Source organism: Protopterus annectens, chromosome 13.part0 (genome assembly GCF_019279795.1).
Source record: "Protopterus annectens isolate FY-2018-M chromosome 13.part0, PAN1.0, whole genome shotgun sequence".
Taxonomy (NCBI): domain Eukaryota; kingdom Metazoa; phylum Chordata; order Ceratodontiformes; family Protopteridae; genus Protopterus; species Protopterus annectens.
The window spans coordinates 343053925-343073869 of record NC_056747.1 but is presented as its reverse complement, the minus strand read 5'-3'; the positions used below and the strand labels follow the sequence as shown (position 1 = coordinate 343073869).

At 44.3% G+C, this 19945-nt stretch overlaps 1 protein-coding gene across 2 annotated transcripts in view; it reads left to right on the top strand.

The window, feature by feature from the left end:
* Window positions 1-19945, top strand: part of AMOT (angiomotin) — a 1515905-nt gene that overhangs the window by 929986 nt on the left and 565974 nt on the right. For both annotated transcript variants that reach the window (XM_044053958.1, XM_044053957.1), the window contains one exon: window positions 9466-9611. In XM_044053958.1, coding sequence (XP_043909893.1) covers window positions 9466-9611 — 146 coding nt within the window. The remainder of the gene's footprint in view (window positions 1-9465; window positions 9612-19945) is intronic.

Below are 19945 nucleotides of genomic sequence, written 5' to 3'. Positions count from 1 at the left end.
GCAAGAAAGCTTGGCTCGTGACCTTGGACCTCAAGGAGGCATACCTGCATGTCCCTGTCAGACAAAACTGCAGAAGATACCTCTGATTCATAGCTGGTTCAATGCACTATGAATTCTCTGCACTGCCCTTTGGCTTATCTACTGTGAACAGGGTCTTCACAAAGTGCCTGGCACCAGTAATTGCATTTTGCAGACAGAAAGGAATTCAAATTTATCCGTACCTGGGAGACTGCCTGATTCAAGCAGAGAGCAAGGACATTCTTCTAAAGCATCTGGCATTTGTAAAAAAGTTAAGTTGCCTGGGGTACACAGTAAACGAAAAGAAATCAAAACTAATGCCTTCACAAGAGATAATATTCCTGGGTGCCAGCTTGAACACAACGGCCCAGATGGCTTATCTCACGTCAGACAAGCAAGGACAACTGACTCAATACTTTCAATTGATGGCAGCAAAAACCCAACTCCCTGCAATAAAAATTCTGCAGGCCTTGGGTTACATGGCATCTTGCATACTACTAACTCCATATGCCAGACTGCATATGAGGAAACTACAATGGTACCTAAAGAGTGTATGGTCTCAACACTGTCAAAGTTTGGAAACAGTTATACCACTAATTCCTTGCCTTCAGCAGGAGTTTCGATGGTGGGCTCAAGCTTGTCACCTCAACAAGGGACAGCCTTTTACTCAACCCACAGCCAGGCAAACACTGACAACAGATGCATCAGATTACGCTTGGGGAGCACACATGGCAGGAAAATGTATTCAGGGCAAGTGGCCCACAGAACAAAGGCATCTTCACATCAATCAAAAAGAGATGTTAGCTGTATAAAATGCCCTTATAGCTTTCAAGGACCTGCTGCATCCAGGACAACTATTACTAAAGACGGACAACACCACAGTTATGTGGTACGTAAACAAGCAAGGGGGCACTCGCTCTTACCCCCTCTGCAGACAAGCCATGAACTTGTGGAACACAGCTCTAAACTATGAAGTTAATCTGCAAGCACAATTCCTGCCAGGAGAGAAAAACACACTGGCAGACTACTTAAGTAGAAACATCATGGATCCCCATGAATGGTAATTGAATCCACAAATATTCAGAATGATAACACAGAAATGGTGGAGCCCGAACATAGATCTGTTTGCATCCCCAATGAACTGCCAGCTACAGAAATTCTGCACAAGGAGTTGCCATCCACAAGCATGGAAAGTGGATGTCCTCTCATTCAGCTGGAAAAACCTACACGTATACGCTTTCCCACCACTACCTCTCCTTCCAAAGGTACTCATAAAAGCCAGGCAAGAAGAGCCAAAGATGATCCTGATTGCACCAGACTGGCCACGCCAGCACTGGTACCCAATCTTAAAGAACTTAGCAGAAGAACCACCCTGGATTTTGCCTCACATCCCACATCTGCTGACTCAGCACAACAATCAGATACTTTACAGTCAGCTAAAGACCTTAAACCTAGCTGCATGGAAAATTCCTTAGTTAAGCAAGCAATGCCTCTCTCCAAAGCTGTTATGGATGTCATTCTGGAGACCAGAAGGCCTAGTACCAGGAAAGCCTATTCGGATAAAGGGAAGAGATTCTGTGCCTGGAACCAGGCTCACAGCCTTGACCCTCTTGTCCCAAACATTCCTCAGATACTACAATATTTAACTGAGATGATGGACAAAGGCCTGTCCTTTTCATCCATCAAGATCCACGCCTCTGCCATCTCTGCTCATTACAACACGGATCCACCAATTTTTTCTAATCCTTTGCTAAAACAGTACCTCAGAGGGGCTAAAAACATAAGACCGCCCCGTAGAGCACCTACTCCAACTTGGGACCTCAACTTTGTTTTGGAAAAATTAACTTTACCTCCTTTTGAACCAGCTAACACAGCAGAATTAAAATTTATCTCTTGGAAAACTGCTCTGCTCCTGGCAATAATATCAGCACGAAGAGTTTCAGAATTACAGGCACTAATGGTAGTGGAACCTTTCCTCATTTTCCACCAGGACATGGTGTCTTTAAGAACTAACCCTACGTTTATGCCAAAGGTGGTTTCAAGTGTGGCTCTAAACTATTCACTTGCCAACTTTTTATCCAAAACCACAGAGTAAAGGGGAGAGACTTCTGCATTCTTTGGACATTCACAGGCAGTTACTCTTCTACTTGGACAAAACCAAAGCTTTCAGAAAATCTGTGCAATTATTGGTAGCATATGCTGCAGGAGAACAGGGAAAAGCCATTTCAAAACAGACTATTTCAAAATGGATATGACATTGTATACGTTTCTGCTACACACACCATGGGAAACCTATACCTAGCAGCATTAGTTCTCACTCCACCAGGTCAACAGTCACTTCAACTGCCTACCTCAGAGTACCTACCAAGGATATTTTGGAAGCAGCAGCATGGAGTTCTGTACATATCTTCACCAAGCTTTACCATCTGCCTTTATACTTTAAATCCAGAGCTGGCTTCGCCACTGCTGTGCTGCAGGGCCTTATAGCCACACCTAATGCCTTATAGAACCAGCCACCCTACCTCAGCTTTGGGATTCTACCAAAGTGTAATGACTGCAGCAGTGTAACACGATGAACATAGTACAGTTTTGTACCTACCATAAATGTAGATGTTTGAGTGTATACACTGCTGCAGTCCAGGTTACCCTCCCTCCTTCCCCTCTTACTTGCTGGTACGTACCTATGTCTTCTCCCCTTTACTGCCTATGGGGAGTATTTGCTGGTAACTGAAAGTTGTTGTTTGCTTTTCTTATGTATGTTTTATTAGCAATTTGAATTGCCTACCTATTTGGGGGCATCTGACATCTGGGGCAAGAAAAACTGAAGAAAATGGTGTCGGCTGCATCTTATATACCCCTGTCGCACTGACGTCAGGGAGGAGGCGACAGCAACCGACGCCGGACCAAGACTTTGGAACTCAGGCTGGCTGGGGAATCACCTGATGGCAGGATAACCCAAGTGTAATGACTGCAGCAGTGTATACACTCGAACATCTACATTTATGGTAGGTACAAAACTGTGCTTTCTCGGTTTAATTATCCAGAAATGTCGTCGGTTAGCCATTCGACTACCTGGATTCCGAAAAAACGCAAAGATAAAGACAAGACAGGCCGCCAAGGTCCAAAACAGCCAACGACGCTTCTCCTAAGCCAGTCGCCAGTTCACCGGTACTCAGTGAGGTGCTTTTGCAGCCCCTGATACCCGCTACTTCTGTTTTGCAGGCCTCTACTGAGACCCATTTGGAGTCTGGTGTGCTACGAGATGCTTCAACTATGAAACCCGCGGATGTCTCTACCTTGGATGGATCTGGAGCAGCTGTGCAGGTACCGGCTTCTGAGGGTGTATTCAGGCCTATGGACTTGCATATTAAACCGACACCTCCTTCTTTACTTAGGCCTAAATCTCGAACCATGCCTCAAAAACCGATGCCCAGGCCACATGCTCTGGCGTCTATGCCTAAAAAACAAATAATGGCTGAAGATCTAATAACTTTAATCAGGGGTAGCCACCCCCCCCTCTAAGAGGCTTAGGACTGAAGTTGATTATGAATCTTCTGACCATGACCAGGATTCTGTTTTTTCCGATTCTTTTGATGATCAGGATTTGCCCTTATCTACTTATGAAGATTCTGATGCAGAGGACTCCATTTCCTTTGCTTCCCCTCCTGAGGATTTTTCTTTTGGGGAAACCTTACATACTCGTAAGGGAGCATTTCCACTGGGAAAGCCAGGATTTTTCTGATTCAAAAAAGAGGCTTGGGGATTTCCTTCTACCTCAGCATAGCCTTTAGCTATTCCTCTTGTACTAGACATTGTTGGTGATGCTTTTTCGGAATGTAGTTTGGCCCCTGATTCCTTGCCTCCTGCTCCCAGAAAACCTGACAGATACTACAGGGTCCCGGAGTCCCAAAAGTTCCTTTTTAAAAATCCTATTGCAGATCGAGACTATTTCACAGGGGCCTTAGGGCATTAAGGCTTTTACTGCTAAAAATCATACCCCTTCTGATAGAGACTCCAGGGCACTGGATAGATGGGTAAGAAGGTTTAAACTTCTGCAACCTTGACCATTAGGGCTTTAAACTGCCAGTTTCATATGTTAAAGTATCAGCAACATGTTATTGGACTGCTTAAACAAAAAATGATGTTGATTCCTGACTGTGTGGAAAGTAAAGTATTACAGGATTTAATGCATTCTGCTGAACAAGTTGGAAAACATACTTTGCAATGTGGTTTTGATTCATTAGTGGCCTCATGCAGGGCTGCTGTTACTGGGTCTGTGCTCAGAAGGCATGCTTGGCTTAAGGAGCAGTCTTTACCTGATCATGTTAAAGCTAAATTGTTGGATGCTCCCTTAAATCAGGACCACCTGTTTGGCAACAAGGCTGAGGAAGTTCTTAAAAAGATAGAAGATAAAGCTAAATATATGCAAACTGTTAACGATTTCTTACAAGTTGTGCCTCCAAGATTTAGTAGGCACTGGACCTCTAAGAATTGGTCCTTTCCAGTCCCTTCCAGGTCTTCTCAAGCCAAACCCAGACGCAGCAAAACCCCCAGGTTTCAGTCTCAGGGGACACACAGAGCTAAGCAGTGGGGAGCCTCCACTTCCAAATCTGGGAATAATAAGACTCTCCTCTATGGTAAACTGTCTCAATGGCTTCCTTTTAAAATTTCCAAGCACTCATCAACTGACTGCCCCTTTGGGGGAAAGATTGCTCTTCATGCAAAGTATTGGGAACTCATTACCCAGGACAAATGGGTTTTAAGTATACTGTCTCAGGGATACAGACTTCACTTCCACATGTTGCCAACACCGAGCGGGTGGCCGGATCTACCCCCAAATCAGTGGGCAGAGGCCCTAAAACAAGTACTTTGTCTCTTAAGCATGGGGGCTATTCAGCTTGTACCAGAAGAGGAAAAGGGACAAGGTTTCTACTCGAGATTTTTCCTGGTACCCAGAAAAGTCAATTCATGGCATCCTATCCTGGACCTGTCTACTCCAAACACTTTTTTGGAGATTCCAAAATTCAAGATGCTGACTCTTCACCAATTACTTCCTATGCTAGGCAAAGATGCCTGGTTGGCAACACTAGATTTAAAAGAAGCATACCTGCACATCCCAATCAGGGAATCTTGCAGAAAATACCTACGCTTCAAAGCAGGCTACACACACTATCAGTTCTCTGCACTGCCCTTTGGCTTAACCACTGCGCCCAAGGTATTCACAAAGTGCCTAGCTCCAGTTATTGCATTTTGCAGGCAAAGAAATATTCAAATGTACCCATACCTGGACGATTGTCTAATTCAAGCAGAAAGCCAGGGCATACTTTTGAATCATCTGGCCTTCGTACAAAGGGTTCTAACTTGTCTGGGGTACACCATAAACAAAAAGAAATCAGACCTGTTACCCTGTTATCAAATTATATTCCTGGGAGCAAGCTTGAGTACAACTTCCCAGATGGCTTACCTCACGCCAGCGAAACAAATTCATTTGACAACCTACTTAAAACAAGTGGCAGCAAAAACCCTGCTATCTGCAAGACAAATACTACAAGCCTTGGGGTTCATGGCCTCCTGCATTCTTCTAATTCCATATGCAAGACTGCATATGAGGAAACTACAGTGGTATCTAAAAAGCCAATGGTGTCAACATTCTCAAGATCTAGAAGCAGTGATTCCTATCATACCTTGCCTACACCTAGAGTTCCTTTGGTGGGCAGAGGCCTGCCAGCAAAACAAGGGACTACCTTTCACACCGCCCCCTGCCACCCAAACCCTAACAAACAGACGTATCAGACTATGCATGGAGGGCTCACCTGGCAGGGAAGTGCATTCAGGGCAAATGGAACCCAAGTCAAATGCACCTGCATATCGATCAAAAAAAAATGTTGGCTGTACAGAATGCTCAGACAGCCTTCAAGGACCACATTCTTCCAGGATAACTAATGGTAAAGACGGACAACACCACTGCCATGTGGTACATAAACAAGCAGGGGGGCACACATTCTTACCCCCTCTGCAGACTAGCCATGGCATTGTGGAACACAGCCTTGAGCTACCAAGTGCACCTACAAGCTCAATTCCTGCCAGGAAAATTAAATACACTGGCAGACGGACTAAGCAGAAACCTCATGGACCCACACAAGTGGAAACTGGAACCAAGGATTTTCAGCATGTTGACAAGCAAATGGGGGAGCCCAGATATAGACCTGTTTGCCTCTCCCCAGAACTACTAATTGGACAAATTTTGCACAAGGACTCCCCACAAACAAGCCTGGAAAGTGGATGCTCTATCCTTCAGCTGGAAAAACCTATCAGTCTATGCCTTCCCCCCTCCGCCTCTGCTCTCCAAAGTACTACTAAAAATCAAATAGGACAAACCAAGGATGATTTTGATTGCTCCAGACTGAACCCGCCAACACCGATACCCCCTCCTGCGCAGTGTGTCACAGTTATCCCCCTGGCACCTGCCTCAGATTCCTTCCCTGTTGTCTCAGCAGGAGAACCAGATTCTGCACACTCAGCTTCTAACACTGAACCTAGCAGCATGGCTAATTACATAATCTCTCCTTTACCATCCCTCAGTAAACCTGTGATGGATATAATTTTAGAGGCAAGGAGGCCTAGTACTAGAAAATCTTATGCTGAAAAATGGAAAAGATTCAGTGCCTGGAACCAGTCTCAAGGGATGAGTACAGCAGCACCCAATTTACCTCAGATTTTACAATATTTAACTGAGATGCTTCACTAGGGCCTGTTTTTTTCCTCCATTAAAATCCACGCCTCAGCCATTTCAGCTCATTATAACATAGAACCTCCCCTCTTCTCTCATCCACTGCTCAAGTAGTTCCTCAGAGGGGCCCAAAATATGAGATCACCAGCCCAGCCTGGGATCTTAATTTTGTTTTGGAGAAATTCACTCTACCTCCTTTCGAGCCAGCTGATACTGCAGACTTAAAATTTCTTTCTTGGAAAACATCTTTCCTTTTAGCAGTCACTTCAGCTAGAAGGGTATCCTTATTGCAGGCCCTTATGGCAGTGGAGCCTTTCATTATCTTTCATGCGGACAGGGTGTCGCTCAGAATCAATCCAGCCTTCATGCCCAAGGTGGTATCCAGTGTGGCTCTTAATCAGTCCATTCATTTGCCAACCTTCTTTCCCAATCCACAGAACAAAGGGGAACGGATACTGCATTCCTTAGATGTGCACAGACAACTTAGATTCTACTTGGACAGGACTAAATCTCAAAGGAAATCTGAACAACTGCTGGTGGCATTTGCTGCAGGGGCAGAGGGGAAAACTATTTCAAAGCAAACCATTTCTAAATGGATAGGCCATTGCATTCATTTCTGCTATAAGAACCATGGAAAACCTATCCCCTAGGGGACCAGACCTCACTCCACCAGGGCTATACATACAGGTACATACTTTCACCGAGCATTATCATTTGCCAATTTTCTCTAAATCCAGAGCTGGCTTTGCCACTGCAGTCTTGCCGGGCCTTATAGCTGGTCCTATTGCTATCTAAATTCCTCCTCCCAACCATAGCTTTGGGAAACTACCCAAATGTAATGACTGCAACAGTGAAACATGAAGAACATAGTACAGTTGTGTACACTTACCATAAATGTAGATGTTAGTGTATTTGCTGTTGCAGTCCTGGTTACCCTCCCTCCAGCCCCCTAACTTCTTTTGGCTATACTTCTACTTTCTTTTACTATGCTTAAAAGCCTTTTTGGTGTATTTGCTTTTTTGTTGGAGGTATATCATTGTACTTTTATATTTAATTGCTTCCCATTAGGGGGAGCATCTGACATCTGGGGCAAGAAAAACTGATGTAATTGCGTCAGCTGCATGTTTTATACCCCTGACGACCTGATGTCATGGAAGAAGGGACAGCAAGCGACCCAGGACCCATGACTTTGTTAATCAGGTCGACTGAGGGCTACCTGCAAGCAGATAACCCAAATGTAATGACTGCAACAGTGAATACACTTGAACATCTACATTTATGGTAAGTGTACACAACTGTACTTTCTGGATCTTGAAATTACAGCAAGGTATCCGCTCTGATTGCAGACATATATTTTCCTCACATGGATAACACACACAGGAATCCTCTTCTCTGTTCTGCTGTTTACTCAGGACTTGACAAGATAAAGAGCATTGCTTCTTTAGTCATCTTTTGTATCAGTGTGTTTGTCAGCTGTTTAATGTGTTTCAGTCTTGTACTTGTTAAAATGTGCTTTCATACTAACCTTCCTATTGGTTGACTAAGTTTTGTGCCTCTTGTGTATCACCCTTACTGTCCCAGAGGAGCTCATAATGGCTTAGCCCTTCCTTTAAATAATAAATGTATGGAGCAGATATTGTAATTCTGATGGTCTCTTAGAGCAGGAGGGTCTTGACTCATGACCATCTGTACCTGTAATAAGCATGCTTCTCTCTCAGACTATTGAGATCTCCAGGTAAGCATTGTATTCTTTAGACCAGCTCCCAGAAAACTGCACCACATCCACTGTTTTGAATTTTTGTTCACTTGATGTTAACGTAATTATTTCTGGCCTTACAGTCAGACTTGCCTTTCAGTTGCCTTTTCTCTTGTTTTATTGGAGACTGTGTCCATATGACTTGTACTGTTGCAGTAGATTTCTGTAGCTTTTTATCTGTTTCATTCCTGCTTGTAATTCATTTAGCTGTTCAGCTACTGCTGAGAGGGGTGGAATGCATTCTTTGGTGTCTCTTTCAACAGCAGTAATAGGAAAAGCTCATTTTGCTGAGTTAGCAATTCACTGTAAAGTGGCTTCAGCTTATTAAATTAATTTATAGCTGTATAAATTAAGTTATTTTTTCAAAGCATCAGCATTTTTGTTTACTTTTACTATGAATGGTTAATGATGAGTTTCATAAATATGATTCATAGCATTTTGGCTTCTGATAACTTTGAGACAGCAAAAGTCTGTTTTGCTTTGTGAGGCAATGGGTTTTACACATGATGGAATTTGGGTGAAGAAGAAACCATGGGATATTTATACTGTCATTTGTTGTAAGCTGGTTAAGGATATACTCTTGAAACCTCTCATGGCAGCTATAGCGGACTGCTACAAAAGGAAATATAACTTTTCCACCTTAAAATATCATACACTTTCCTTTTTTCCTTTCGGGCTAAGCTGTTCTCCCAAAACCCATTTTTGTTCTTTATAGCCAGCTGCCCTAGCTTAATTCTCACAGCACAAGAACTTGGTAGATTTTTTTGTTATGTAAAATAAGCAAAGACAGAAAGTAATATACTCCTTTATTGATTGGTGTGTAACATTTGAAAATTCATTTTTTCACAGAGTGTGTCATGTGGCATTAGTACCAGTCATAACTTGACCAAAACAGCTGCACTGGCCATTATGTGATAGTAAAATGCTCATTAACTCTGACTGTGTTTGTTCTTATGCTTAGATAAGGAGACCCAAAGAGAGAAAGACAAGCTGGAAATAGAAATGGCAGCTGCCCGGTCCACCAATGAGGAACAGAGAAGGCACATTGAAATACGTGACCAAGCACTAAATAATGCCCAGGCCAAGGTGGTCAGACTAGAAGAAGAGGTAAGTCTTTTGAAACCAAAGACGGTGTAAGTTATAGCTGTTGGTGTTTTTCCTCTAGAAATAGTTGGAAGTTACAAGAAATGGTGGGTAAAAAATGAGGGGAGTGAGGGCTTTTTTATTTCATTTCGAATCCATTACTGGGTATTTAATTACTTTGTTTTCATTTCCTTGTCAGTAAGTAAAAATAGAAGTCATTCTGCAAAGATGTACTTCATCTTCTGAGGATGGTGAATCTGAATCAGACTCTGGTGAGCCTTTCCCTCACAGGACAGTGTCCTAGCAGACCTTCTAAGCAGATCGGGGAAAGATCCCCATGAATTGATGAGCCAAAGAACCAAACCTGGTCTGCTAGCTGTGTAATCCTATGAATTGATGCTGAACAAGGAGATCTTACTTGACATACTGTAGGAGAGTCTCACAGATGGATCTGTCTGTCTCCATCAATAACAGACTTCTTTTTTACACCAAAGCATACTATGCCCAAGCTTTGGAAATGGATGCAGTGTCCTTTCCTTGGAAATAAAGGTTCCTGTATGCCTTCCCTCTACTTCTGTTCTTCTTCTCAAGGTCTTAATAAAGACTCCGAGACAACCCAAAGATGTTAGTGGTGACTCCCTCTTGGCCGTAGCAGCATTGGTTCCCCCTTTGTCTACCACTAACCAAGGGCTGTCACCACAAGTTACCCCTCAAAGTGGACTTGTTCACACAACAAAAGGGCTCATTGCTTCACCCCAACCTGTCATCCCTCAACCTGATATTATGGATGTTAGGATTCTGATCCCTTTTAGATACCAGTTTCCAAGGATGTGCTATAGGTTCTCCAGGAGGCAAGGAAGCCTACTAGCAGGAAATGTTGCGTAGCTATCTAGTGTCATGCTCAGAAAAAGGGTCTAGTACGGTTGAATACCCTAGCGGTCCTCAGTTATTTGACTGAGCTTTTGAAATTTGGCCTTGCATACTCCTCTGTCAAGGCACATCTTTCTTGCCAAGAATTTTGCCCCATGTTCCCACAAAGTCAGCACCAGTTTCCCCTGTCCAGCATGGATACAGGTGGGATCCCTGGGGTGTAGTTTCTGTTTCCCATCCAGTTGTCCAGGCTCTTCTTAAAGAGGGCTAGTGAGGTACTCTGCTTGACATGAAGAGGGAGTCTATTCCACACATGGGGGAGTCTTTGGGAGACAAATCTGTCCTGCCAACAAGTTCTCTTAATGTCAAAGGTTGAGGCCTTGCGTGCAGGTTGTGTTAGTGGAGTTTGACTTATGGATATGCAGCAACTCCATCAGTGCTGGATCTGAGATGGCCTTGAATGCCAGACACAGGTCACCTCTGAGCAGGCTGTACGAGACTGAGTAGATGGACAAGTCTTTTAGCCTATCTGTATAAGACAGGTGTTTAAGACCATGGATTTTCCTGGTCAGGAACCTCTGAGGTCTCTGCAGGTGCTTGGCAAGGTACATGCTAAAGGGGACATTGTACTCAATAATGGGTCTGATAAGGGAGGAGTACAGGGATGTTTAGACCTCCTTGTTCCTGGATGAAATATCCTTACTTATGAGGTGGGCCACGTAGAAAGCCTTCTGTACAACAGTGGCAGTGTGGTGGTCAAAAGTCAGGTTGCTATCAACCTGGGTGCCCAAGTCCCTCACGACTAATTGCGTGCTTAGTATGTTGTTATTAATGTGATAATTAGTGGGGACGCCATTTTCCCATAGGGGATAATGATGCATTTCTTGGCATACAGTTTGAGGCCATGCTTCTGGCACCAGTCATTAGTTTGGGTAAGGCTCTCTTGGAAGATGATCACATCACTGTGGTAATTTAAGACTGCGCACGGCTTGCAATCATCTGCAGACTTGGTCAGCCACAGATCACTGGCTTTGGCTTGCACCTCTGAAGTGTAGAGGGATGACAGTATTTGTCCTCCATTCAGCTGGGACAAAGCCAGTTCTTAGTTTTGGTTGAATAGGGTGCCAGATGGAGCTGAGAGATCATGCTTGAGTTCATGTAGGATGCATCCTACATGAACTCAGGCATGAACAGTGCAGCCAGAGATGTTTCAGGCCCCATGGAGGCTGTTTTTTTTGCTTTTGAGAGGTCATTAAAAACCTGCTCCCTGGTGATGAGGGCAGGGGGCAAGTGCTGGGTATGTCCTGGTTTACTGATGGGGAGGACAGGGGGGTGAAGTTTTCACTGAACCTGTCTGCCAGCAGGTTGACTAGATCTACTGCATTTGTGTATGTGTTGTTTTTGACCTCCAGTTCAGAGCAGATTTGGGTGTTACCTTTGAGATTGTGGATGTATGGGAAGAAGGCTTTCTGATTGTCCTTAGTGGATGTGGCCAATTTGGACTCGAAGTTAGCCTTAGAGGATTCCACCAGTGACCTTATTTGCTTGTTCAGACAAAGGAAAGATTGTTTCCAACTTAGCATCTGGTCCTTCTTGGTCCTGGACAACAATTTTTTCCTTTTATTATAGAGTTTGTTTATTGCTGCTGTCCACCAGACAGGTTTACTCTTCCTTGAGGAAAATTATTTTGTCCTGTCCGCTATTGCTGAGTCCATACAGCTATGTAGGTGCTCATATAGTTTTTTGGTGTAGGCTTGGACATTAGTGCTAGTTCCAACTGAAGGGACAGTGGCTGTGAAGATGTTCTTCGTGTTTCACTGTTGCAGTCATCACATTTGGGTTATCTGCTTGCAGGTAGCCCTAAGTTGGCCTGATTATCATAGTCTTGTGTCCTGCTTCGCTTGCTGTCTTATCTTCCATGACATCAGGTATTCAGGGGTATAAAGCATGCAGCTGAAGCCATTACATCAGTCTTTCTTGCCTTGCGGTGCCCAAAGCAGAAGCAGTTCGCAAGTGCCGGTCGGCAGACTCCTGAAATTTTAATTTTTGAGTTTCAGATCCAAAGTCTTCAACTAAGCTAAGTACCCTGTTGGGGAACCTTTGTCTTGCTCTAAACCAATGTCAGTAAAATTAACAATTGTATTTCTTGTGGAAAGCAAATACCTCATAAAGATTTTAATTCGTACTGCATTCCTTGCCTAGGCCCAGACCATGACGTACCTCGCTGTCGGTTTTGTGCCTTATTCAAACCTCATGCTATTCATTGTCTGTTCATTTTTGCATCTAAATATTTTGGTACTCGGTTCAGTTATCCAGAAATGGCTTCGGTAAGCCACCCGAATACCGACATTCCGAAAAAACGCAAAGATAAAGACAGAGACAGACCGTTTAGGTCTAAAGCTGACGACGACGCTTCTCCTAAGCTAGTTGCCAGTTCGCCGATACTCAGTGAGGTGCTTTCGCAGCCCCTGATACCAGCTACTTCAGATTCGCAGGCCTCTACTGAGACCCATTCGGTGTCCAGTATGCCACGAGATGCTTCTTTGACTGTGGAGCCTGCGGATGTCTCTACCTTGGATGGGTCTGGAGCCACTGTGCAGGTGCACCGGCTTCTGAGGGTGCATTCAGGCCTACTGACTTGCATATTAAACCAATGTTATCTTCTTCTTCAAGGCCTAAAACTTGATCCATGCCCAGAAAACCGACGCCCAGACCGCATGGTCAGGCCCCTATGCCTAAAAAAAACAAATGATAAGAATGGCTGAAGACCTTGTTACTGTAATCAGGGGAAGCCACCCTTCTCCCTCTAAGAGAACTAGAACTGATTTTCCTTCTGATTCTTCTGATCAGGATTCTGAAATTTCATTTTTTTCTGATGACCATGATTTGCCCTTATCTACCTATGAGGATTCTGATGCAGACGACTCCATTCCCTCTGCTTCCTCTCCAGAGGATTTCTCTTTTGGTGAAACCTTGCATACTCTTAGGGAGCATTTCCACTGGGAAAGCCAAGATTACTCTGACTCCAAAAAGAGGCGTAGGGAATTCTTACCTCTGACTCAACACAGGCCTTTAGCTATCCCTCCTGTACTGGACATTGTAGATGATGCCTTCTCGGAATCTAGCCTGGCCACTGACACCTTACCTCCTGCTCACAGAAAACCTGATGGGTATTACAGGGTACCTGACTCTCACAAGTTCCTCTTTAAAAATCCTACTGTGGATACTGAGACCATTTCACAGGGACCCAAGGGCATTAAGGCCACTACTGCCAGAAATCCTACCCCCTCTGATAGAGATTTCAGGGCGCTGGATAGATGGGGTAAGAAGGTATACGCTTCTGCAATATTAGCCATTAGGGCGTTAAACTGACAGTTTCAAATGTTGAACTATCAGCAGCATATTATTGGATTGCTTAAACAAAAAAATGATGTTGATTCCTGACTGTGCTGAAAATAAAGAATTACAGGATTTAATGCATTCTGCTGAACAAGTGGGAAAACATACTTTGCATTGTGGTTTTGATTCATTAAAGGCATCTTGCAGGGCTGCTGTCACTGGGTCTGTACTTAGAAGGCATGCTTGGCTTAAGGAGCAATCTTTGCCATATCATGTTAAAGCTAAATTACTGGATACTCCCTTAAACCATGACCGCCTGTTTGGCAGCAAAGCAGAATTAGTACTTAAAAAGATGGAGGAAAAAGCTGAATCTATGCAAACTTTTAAAGATTTCCTGCAAGTGCAGTCTCCCAGATTTAGTAGGCATTGGCCCTCTAAGAATTGGTCCTTTCCTGCCTCTTCCAGACCTTCTCAGTCCAAACCCAGAACCAGCAGAACACTCGGGCTCCAGCCCCAGGGTGCTCACCGGACTAAGCAGTGGAGGGCTCCCACTTCCAAAGCAGGGAATAGTAAGACTCTCCCTATGGTAAATTGTCTCAATGACTTAACTTTAAAGATCGCACTGCATGCAAAAAAATTGGGAATTCATTACCCAGGACAAATGGGTTCTAAATATAGTTTCCCAAGGATATAGATTCCATTTCCACTCCTTACCAATCCCAAACGGTTGGCCAGACCTACCCCCAAATCAGTGGGCAGAGGCTCAAAAGCAGGTTCTCTCTCTTTTAAGCATCAGGGCTATTCAGCCTGTCCCACAAGAAGAATGGGGGCAAGGTTTTTACTCAAGACTTTTTCTGGTACCCAGGAAAGACATTTCCTGGCGTCCTGTCCTGGACCTGTCTATTCTGAACACATTTTTGGTAATCCCAAAATTCAAGATGCTAACTCTTCATCAGCTGCTTCCCATGCTAGGCAAAAATGCCTGGTTGGCAACAGTGGATTTAAAGGAAGCCTACCTGCGCATCCCAATAAGGGAATCTTGCAGAAGATACCAACGCTTCAGAGCAGGCTACATGCTCTATCAATTCTCTGCACTGCCCTTTGGCTTATCTACTGCACCAAGGGTATTCACAAAGTTCCTAGCTCCAGTCATTGCATTTTGCAGGCAAAGAAATATTCAAATATACCCATACTTGGATGATTGTCTAATTCAGGTGGAAAGCCAGGACATACTATTAAATCATCTGGCATTTGTAATGAAATTGCTAACTTCTCTGGGGTACACCATAAATGAAAATAAATCAAATCTTGTACCCTGCCAACAAATTGTATTCCTGGGAGCAAGCTTGAATATAACTTCCCAGATGGCCTACCTCATGCCAGAGAAACAAGTTCATTTGACAGCCTACTTCACTCTACTGGCCACAAAGACCCAGCTGTCTACAAGGAAAATACTGCAAGCACTGGGTTTCATGGCCTCTTGCATTCTTCTAATTCCATATGCAAGACTGCATATGAGGAAACTACAGTGGTATCTAAAAAGCCTATGGTGTCAACATTGTCAGTATCTAGAATCAATGATTCCTATCTTACCTTGTCTAAAGATAAGAGTTTCTTTGGTGGACAGAGGCCTGCCACCAAAACAAGGGACTGACATTCACTCTACTGCCTGCCACCCAAACCCTAACAGACGCATCAGACTATGCATGGGGGGCTCACTTGGTATGGCAGTGCATTCAGGGCAAAAATGGAACCCAAGTCAAATGCACCTGCATGTCAATCAAAAAGAAATGTTAGCTGCAAGAATGCACTGACAGGCTTCAAGGACCACATTCTTCCAGGACAGTCATTGGTAAAGATGGACGACACTACTGTTATTTGGTACATAAACAAGCAGGGGGGAACCCATTCATACCCTCTCTGCATACTAGCGATGGCTCTGTGGAACACAGCCTTGAGCTACCAAGTGCACCTACAGGCTCAATTCCTGCCAGGAAAGCGAAATACACTGGCTGACGACCCAAGCAGAAATCTCTTGGAACCACACGAGTGGAAACTGGAACCAAACATATTCAACATGTTGAGAAACAAATGGGAGAGCCCAGAGACAGATGTGTTTGCCTCCCCTCAGAACTACCAATTGGACAAATTCTGCACAAGGACTCCTCACAAACAAGCTTGGAAAGTGGATGCCATGTCCTTCACCTGGAACAACCTATCAGTGTATGCCTTTCCCCCTCTGCCTCTCCTCTCTAAAGTGCTACTAAAGATCAAACAGGACAAACCAAGGAAAATACTGATTGCACCGGACTGGCCATATCAACACTGGTACCCCCTCTTGCGCAGTGTGTCACTGCTGGCACCATGGCACCTACCTCAAACCCCTGCCCTGCTGTCCCAGCAGGAGGGCCAGATTCTGCACCCACAGCTGCAAGCCCTGAACCTTGCAGTCTGGCTAGTTACCTGACCTCTCCATTACCATCCCTTGGTAAGCAAGTGATGGATGCCATTCTGGAGGCAAGGAGGCCTAGTACTAGAAAATCTTATGCTGAAAAATGGAAAAGATTCTGTTTCTGGAGCCAAACTCAGGAGATGGTTACAGCAGTACCCAATTTACCCCATATTCTTTAATACTTAACTGAGATGCTTCACAAGGACCTTTCCTTTTCTTCCATCAAAATTCGTGCCTCAGCCATTACGGCGCATTACAACACAGAACCACCCCTCTTCTCTCATCCACTGCTGAAGCAATTCCTCAAAGGGACCAAAAACTTAAGACCACCCAGGAGAGCCCCTACTCCAGCCTGGGACCTTAACTTTGTATTGGAAAAGCTCACCCTTCCTCCCTTTGAGCCAGCTGCAAATGCAGAGTTGAAATTCCTTTCTTGGAAAACAGCCTTCTTCCTAGCCATCACTTCAGCAAGAAGAGTGTCTGAATTACAGGTCCTCATGGCAATGGAGCCTTTCATCATCTTTCATGCGGACAGGGTGTCCCTCAGGACCAATCCCTCCTTTATGCCCAAGGTGGTATCCAGTGTGGCCCTTAATCAGTCCATTCATTTGCCAACCTTCTTTCCTAATCCACAGAACAAAGGGGAATGAATACTGCACTCCTTGGACATGCACAGACAACTTATATTTTACTTGGACAGGACTAATCCTCTCAGGAAATCTGAACAACTGCTGGTGGCAGTTGCTGCAGGGTCAGAGGGGAAGACCATTTCAAAGCAAGCCATCTCTAAGTGGATAGGCCATTGCATTCATTTCTGCTTTAAGCACCATGGAACACCTACCCCACAGGGGATAAGACCACATTCATCCAGGGCTGCATCTACCTCTACAACCTTTCTCAGAGGTGTCCCTACCCAAGGACATCCTAGAAGCTGCTACCTGGAGTTCTGTACATACCTTCACCAAGCATTACCACTTGTAAATTTTTTCTAAATCCAGAGCTGGCTTTGCCACTGCAGTCTTGCAGGGCCTTTTAGCTTGCCCAAATGCTATCTTATTGCCTCCTCCCATCCTTAGCTTTGGGAATCTACCCAAATGTGATGACTGAAACAGTGAAATACGAAGAACATAGTACAGTTGTGTACACTTACCATAAATGTAGATGTTAAGAGTGTATTCACTGTTGCAGTCCTGGTTACCCTCCCTCAAGCCCCCTGAGTTCTAGTGACTATATCTCTATTCTTGTTTACTATGCTTAAAGCTTTTTGGTGTATTTGCTTTTTTGTTGCAGGTGTAACCTTGTATATAATTGCTTCCCATTATGGGGGCACCTGGCATCTGGGGCAAGAAAAACTGATGTAATGGTGTTGGCTGCATGCTTTATACTCCTGACTACATGACGTCATGGAAGATGAGACAGCAACCGACGTAGGACCCAAGACTTTGATAATCAGGCCGACTGAGGGCTACCTGCAAGCAGATAACCCAAATGTGATGACTGCAACAGTGAATACACTCGAACATCTACATTTATGGTAAGTGTACACAACTGTACTTTGCTTATACCTGCTCTCAGGAGATTGTAATCAGCTTTGGAAAAGTTTTTGTGTTTGACCCAGTTGTTCCAGGAGTTTTCTATACTTGCAACTGTATGCATTTTCCACATTTCTTGGCTTCTCATCTGATCCTTCACCTTATATTCCTTCTTTTATTTTTTTGGCACATTCAGTTGCTGCATGATTTTTATCTGCTTCTGGTTGGATTTCAATTACTGCTTGATGCCGATATGCTTCTGCTAGACTAGGAAGGGCAGTCATCTTAGATTTATTCTCCTCATGTTTCAAAACATTCACTTTGTTTGGGTCTTATGAGGTCAGCAGATATGTATGCAGTCCCATGATTGCAGATTTCAAGGAGGCCCGTACTTCTTCAGAATGAGGAATGTATAATCTTGGTATGCACTTATTTTTATAAATCATTTGATGAACATGAAACATCCTTGATGTTCATCGTGTTACCTTGCTGCAGTCATCACACTTGGTTTATCCTGTCGTCAGGCGGTCCCGCAGTCTGCCTGAATTCCAAAGTCTTGGTCCGGTGTCGGTTGCTATCGCTTCTTCCCTGACGTCAGTGTGCCAGGGATATACAAGATCCATCCAACGCCATTTTCTTTAGTCTTTCTTGCTGCGCGGTGCCCGAAGCAGAAGCAGTTCGCAAGTGCCGGTCGGCCGACACCTGAGATTTTCGAATCTAATTTCAGTCCGAAGTCTTCAAAGCTAAGTACCCCATTGGGGAAACCTTTCTTGCCTCAGTCCGATGTCAGAAAAAGTTAACAATTGCATTTCTTGTGGGAAGCAAATACCTCATAAGGACTTTCATTCTTATTGTATACCTTGCTTAGGCTCAGACCACGATGTCACTGGTTGTCTGTTTTGTGCTAGGTTCAATAAGCGAACTATAAAGCGACACTTTGATTTCGCACAACACTACTTCGGTAGGAAATTTAATTACACTATGCCGTCGGAGCAACCGACTACCGACGTGCATAAAAAATGCAAAGATAAAGACAGGCAGCCGAGATCCAAGCCAGACTCAGAGGCCTCGGCTGGGCTGGTCGCCGGTTCTCCGGTTTTCAGTGAGGGGCCTACGCAGCCCCTGGCGACCACAGAATTGGAACCCCAGACTGCTTCGGATTCTCAAGCAGAGAGTTCTAGGCTGATGCAGCCATTTTCTTTATTCCCTACCGACAACATTGCAGGAGGAGAAGCCGGTGCTGCGGAAACACCTTCGGTTACAGAAGGTGTCTTCAGACCGACTACTCTCACCATAAAATCTTATGCTAAGCTTAAGACTCCTCTAAAACCAAAAAAGACTGCACATCAGTCTCCAGTTCAAGGCCCCATGCCTAAGAAACAGATGCTTAAAATGGCTGAAGATTTGATTTCTTTAATCAGGGGTTCCCAACCCCCCCCCCCCCCCAGACAAAAGGCCTAGACAAGAGGAGGATTATGCCTCCTCTGATCAAGTGTCTATTTCCTCAGGCTCCTCTGAGGAACAGGATTACTCCTTTCCCCCCTTATGAAGATTCTGATGCTGAAGATTCCATTCCCTCAGCTTCTTCCCCTGAAGACTATTCCTTTGGGGAAACCTTACATACCATGAGGGAACATTTCCACTGGGAAGGTCAGGACTACTGTGACTCAAAGAAAAGTCTCCGAGAGTTTCTTTTACTCCCCCAGCACAGACCACTTGCTATCCCTCCAGTTTTAGACATTGTGGATGATGTTTACTTAGAATCTAGTCTAAATCCAGATTCTCTGCTTCCTGCTCCAGCCAAACCAGATAGATATTCTAGAGTGCCTGACTCACACAAATTCCTTTACAAAAGCCCTGTCGCTGACCCAGAGACAATCTCCCAGGGTCCCAAAGGGGCTAAGGCTTCTATGGCTAAAAATCCTATACCCTCTGAAAGGGACTCCAGAGCACTAGATAGGTGGGGGAAGAAGGTTTACACCTCAGCTACTCTAGCTATGAGAGCACTAAATTGTCAGTTTCACATGCTGAAATACCAGCAGTCCGTAATGTCTCAAATAAAACAAAAGATGAGCACGCACCCTCAACAGTCTGAATTCAAGGAAATGCAGGATTTGTTGCATGCAGCTGAACAGGTGGGCAAACATACTTTACAATGTGGATTT